The sequence below is a fragment of the Notothenia coriiceps genome, unplaced genomic scaffold, assembly GCF_000735185.1.
Source record: "Notothenia coriiceps isolate Sejong01 unplaced genomic scaffold, NC01 NC01_scaffold00024841, whole genome shotgun sequence".
NCBI classification, from domain to species: Eukaryota; Metazoa; Chordata; class Actinopteri; order Perciformes; family Nototheniidae; genus Notothenia; species Notothenia coriiceps.
In genome coordinates, this window is record NW_011357542.1 from 1 (window position 1) to 5,338 (window position 5,338).

Genomic DNA, 5,338 nt, shown 5'->3' on the forward strand with positions numbered 1-5,338 from the left:
TGATTAAGGTCAAAATATAATATTTGTAAATCTGACTCTGAAAGAGTAAGTGCCTCACCAGCCATGAACCTCACCGCACGTCACTGGTACTTAGTATATGTTATAGTTTGGATTCCTAAAGCTTTTAGTCTACTATCCCATCATTCAAGGGTGGTTTTCACTATGAGTAATTTCTTTTTTGGACAGACACTATAATTTAATTTGTTTTACTATGTTCAATTTACTTTAAAAATAAAAACATCTTTACTGATTCTGACACTTCTACATCCAACTCACAGATGTAACCTTGCTTTGAAAAAAAGATTATTAATTTACCCCTTTTAGAAGTGAATATATGGTCATTTCACCTGAAAAACAGGCTCAGGGCTAAACAGGTTAACTTTCTCAGTAAAAGCACCTAAATTACCTCAAGTCAATTTGCTTTATGTGTACATTTAAGGAAATATATACATTTAATCTATCATTGATTGTCCCCTAAAATGTATGCTCTCTGACCCAAAACACGACCTCAGATAAACAGTCATCTTTTATCTGAGGTCGTGTTTTGGGTTAGCTTTGGAGTTATCTTTGTGCACAGAAAGGGCGTAGTTACAAATGTTTGTCATGTTTCTCAGTAGTGGGCCCTTTACACAACTCGCAAATACAGTCCCAAAAGAGTGAACATGTCTCACCTTTGCCCAGTGTCCCCTTATTGCATGTGCAGTAGTCATGTGTTTTTGTGATTCTGATGCATGGTTGAAAACCAAGATTGTTGCATATAATATTATCTTATCCATAATAGTTAATGGAATGCATTCTAGTGATGCTATTTTCTGCCATATTTAAATAATACAAAATGTTGTTTGGGAGGAAGTGCCATATGTGTTCATAGCGATAACTCATTGCTAATAAACATCAGGCGAACCCACCAATCTAAACATGGACCCCACCCTTATCAGCTCATAGCAGACTGTTTCCCCACCCAAACATCTCGTACCACCCAATCACACACCACCTACAGGGTGTCACATCAGAACTGGTGGTGAACACGCGCGTGCTGAAGAGATCAACACTGTTCAGGTGCAGATATGCACCGAGCATAACATCTAAGCAGACCTTCCAAAATACCAGCTTTTCTCTGGACCAAAGGGACATGAGGTAAAAAAAAATTCAATATTTTAGTTATGTTGTTCATTGTGCTAGTTTACCAGAATTGTTCACATTTATATAATTCCAGTCAAATATGTGATCATATGGGAAACACCAGTTTTAAATCTGTATGTGGATATGTACATATATATTTGGAAACCATGGTGTGGGAGATGAGCCAATTTTAAATATGTTGCCCTCAGGGGTTGGGCTTTCAATTAAAAACACGGCTTGTGTACGGCTCATTATGGGTACTGGTACTGCAATTTTTTTGGTGCCGGACCTGGTTGTCCTCTAGGAAAGGAAAAACCTTTACTTCAGGATGTCTTCTGTCAATCAAACTGAGAATAATGCATCTATCACAAAGGGCCATGAAAATGTCTTCTAAAAAAAATTGTCTTCTGGCTTATTTAATTGTCTTCTGGCTTATTTACTTGCCCCATCATACATTGATCCGAGACAAGGTAGTACATTGAACAATTGACTTTTTCAACTTTAAACCTGAGTTGTTTGGTACAGGAATGTTGTTTCTGTCTGTAATTTAAGGGCCAGTTCACAGCATTTCTCTGGAGTAACTCCATGGAACTGGTCAGCCAATTAAAAATGTTTCCTTCGCTCTCCTGTGTGAAGACCCTCTTTCCACTGCTGTTCGACTGTACCTACTGTTTTCATTTCCTTTTATCCTTCCCGTTTAAGTCTTTGTGCAGGCTGTCGATATTTCTGTCTTTTGCCACTGCTCTGATGGATTTTCCAGCCTTGCCATCAGTGGCACTCTCCATCTCCTTAGTATTTATTTTGGACTTTCTTGGCATGATAGCTTTTTCTACAATGTTTAAAACATAAAAAACACATCAGTTGTGTAAAACTACATTTAGTTAGTGAGTTAACTTAACTTCAGTGCCTCAGGGGGGATTACGTTGAACCACTGATTCACTTTGCCCCACAGCCACTTTTTGGAATAAAAACGGTTTAGTTTAGTCATTCAGGCTAATCTTTGGCTAAATGATTGACATGGTTTTACACCTTGCTAAATAATATAATAATATGAATAATATGATACATATTTTCAGACCTGGATAGATTTACTGTGACACAACAGTTATCATACCTGACATGTTAACATTTACTTTGACAAGCAAAACATGGTTTATTGTGTAAAAAACACACTTACCACATTACCATCATGTTAACCTGCTGTCATGTCAACTTCCACATGTTTTACATGAAAATATACCCTGAAAACTGAAAGAAATGGTAAAAAGAGTATTCAAAGAAGAGAGCAAAGGCAGAAGAAACAACAACTTATTATAAGAATTATTCAATTGTAATGTTCTGGCCAGTGTGAGAGGAGTGGCCTGCTAAACAGAAAATGTGCTTTTTGTTAAGTGTGTAATTCTGTTGTGAACAAACACCTGTGTCACCAAAGAAGACATAGATACTCTTTCTTAAATGACTCTGTACTTTGACCATCTCATTTGTTGTCCAATTGGAGAGGAGAGTTTCTGTGACTAGGTTTTACACAATATAGGATGCAGTGTTGAGTAATATTCTGTTCATTTTCTTGACTGACAGAGCAAAGCAACAGAAGATTTGGATGAGCAAACAGAACAGAAGTGGACAATGGAAAACTGTAAGCAATTAGAAGATGAACAAACCATAGTGGACATGAAAACCAAAATGGAGATTATTAAAAGACAAAGACAATTGACATTGGAAGTAATGGGGAAGATTGAACAACTTTGGGAAGAGGCACAAAGAGAAAGAAATGAAACTGACTACCTGGAGAAAAAAGCAGAGCAGCAACAGGAGGACATCGTCAGACTGAGAACTGAAAATCAAAAGCAGCATCTATTAATAAATAAACTGAGATCACAGATAGAAAAACATTTTGAGAAACTTGAAGAGAATAAAAATGAAGCGGCTCAAGAAAAATTGCTACTTCTTAAAATGAGAACTGAAATATATAGAGAAAAAGAGACCCTGGAAAAAAGACGTTATGAGCGACATGAGTTAGAAATGATCAAGGGTGATAAGACAACACAAAAAAGTATTGATCTAAAAGAAGCCATGGAACAGATAGAAAGGAAGCAGGAGATAACAGACAGTCTGCTCAGCCTCGTCAACACAAATAACAAAGTAATGCTTGAAACAATGCAGGAAAAAGAACATATGGAGAACATCATTACAGACATAAAGCAAGAGTTGATTATTATTAAAAATAATAATTCCCACCATAGAGATCAACTTGAGCACATCAAGCATAATATACATTTGAAAATGAACACGATGAAGAGAAGGTGGGCAGACATTCAAAGAGCTGAGAGAGTTGAGCTGCAGGAAGAAGGAAGACACACCTTTGGCATTGTGAAGATTCACCTCTGCAAATTCCAGAAGGAGATGAAGAAGCTTTCGGATGAGCTGGTGGTGACTTTGACAGAGGAGCAGGAGCTGAAGACAGAGAGCAGTCAGATGGCAAACATTACACGTGACGAGTTGGCATGGGCCAAATCTGAAAAGGATGATATTGATCAAATCAAAACTAACATACAAACTGAGAGAGAGGACATTGAGAGGGAGAGGCAGATAGCTAGAGCCGAAATGATTGCATTGACGTGTGTGAGGGAGAGTACTGAAAGGCAAATGCAGGAGCTGGATGACAAGTTACAAAGAACAAAGAAAGAAATAAGAGAGAAGGAAGAGTTGAACACTGAGATTGAAATAAAGAAAAAGGAGCTAGTAAAAATGATAAGAATGAGCAAGAGAAAAAAGAAAGAGTTCAGCAGCATGATGGAAGAGGCTGAGCCTGCTAGACAAGACATGCAGGAAGGACAAGATAAGACTAAGGAGCAGGTGGACGTGGAGGACACATCTGATGAGCAGAAGAAACAACTTCCTCTGGCTGACAGAACCACAGAAATAACACAGGAAGTGAATACTGACATGAAGAGAGTGATTCTTGAAGGAGAAGAAATCAGAAAGCTGCTGTGTGGGGTAAGAGAAGATACAGAGCCAAGCAGGGCAGACTCTACAGAAGAGAGGACAATCCAATGGATGAAAAAAAAACAAAGACAGCTTGACCAACAGCTGGAGAAGACAAATAAAGAAAGAGATGAGCTGGATGTCACGAAGATAAAGATACAGAAACTCAGGGAAGAGGTTGAACAAAAACTAAAAGATACAATAACTGCATTTCTGAATATGGATGAAATAAAAGCTAGCATTGAAAAAGCTACTACAGAGATGAAGAAAACCAGGGAGGAGATGCTCAAAGTCCAAAGGGAGATGGATCAGAACAAGGAACACATCAACAAGTTTAGGGTAAGTCAATAAGTAATAAATATGCCTTCTTAACATAGAATGTCTACACTTGTTGAATTCAACATAGTCATATTAAAAGACTATATACATCATTTATTCGTAGTTGATAATTGACAGAGTGGAAGGATATAAGTCATCATCATCCATAAACATTCAATGCATTTATTAATCCAAATGGATCAACACGTTCTCACTCCCAACCCGTCACATGTTGACGGACGGTCAGGGCCCCTCCCCGTCACTCCCTTACGCACAGGGAAGAGTCCTGCATTGGGTTGGGTATCCGCGGGTACCCGACGGGTGACCCGCAAAAAAGGTGATTTGCGGGTGGTATTTTTTAAAACGCTTTTTTCCGGGTTCGGTTCTGGGTAAAACAAAGATGATGCGGGTCGGGTTGCGGGTGTTGCATAATAAATATATTTAAATAATAATAATTTAGTTTAATGTTTAAATCCTCAGACCTCTCCCCCGCGGGACCGAGCATAATCATAACCTCTGCAGCGCATCTATCTGCTGCTGAGCGCGCCACATTCTGAATGGCTGAGGTGAAGCTCTCTATCGGAGAATACAGCATTTTCAATAACTCTTCCTCAAGAGCGAAATCCAACGTCTGGGAGGCTTTTGGTGTCATCCTAGATGCAGAAAATAACCAACATCCCACGCTTTTTGAGCCAAATATGCAACTGCGTGTGTTAATAATTGCACGTTTTCACTGCGTATATATATGCGGGTTCGGGTCGGGTTGAGGATCTTGTGCTGGCGGGTCGGGTCGGGTTGCGGAACTAATTGGCAATATGTGCGGGTAGCGGGGCGGGTTCGGTATTGCACGTCGCGGGTGCGGGGCGGGAGCGGGTCTTGAAAATCAGACCCGTGCAGGACTCTGGTCTGAGGG

General features: G+C 39.3%; 1 protein-coding gene across 1 annotated transcript; it reads left to right on the forward strand.

Moving 5' to 3' along the window:
- The first annotated feature begins 1,008 nt into the window (after positions 1-1,008).
- Positions 1,009-4,538, forward strand: LOC104955838 (trichohyalin-like). The gene is made up of 2 exons (XM_010783228.1): positions 1,009-1,137; positions 2,701-4,538. Exon 2 carries the CDS (start codon positions 2,749-2,751, stop codon positions 4,456-4,458), a length of 1,710 nt encoding a protein of 569 aa, XP_010781530.1. The 5' UTR covers positions 1,009-1,137; positions 2,701-2,748; the 3' UTR covers positions 4,459-4,538.
- Positions 4,539-5,338: the final 800 nt, after the last annotated feature.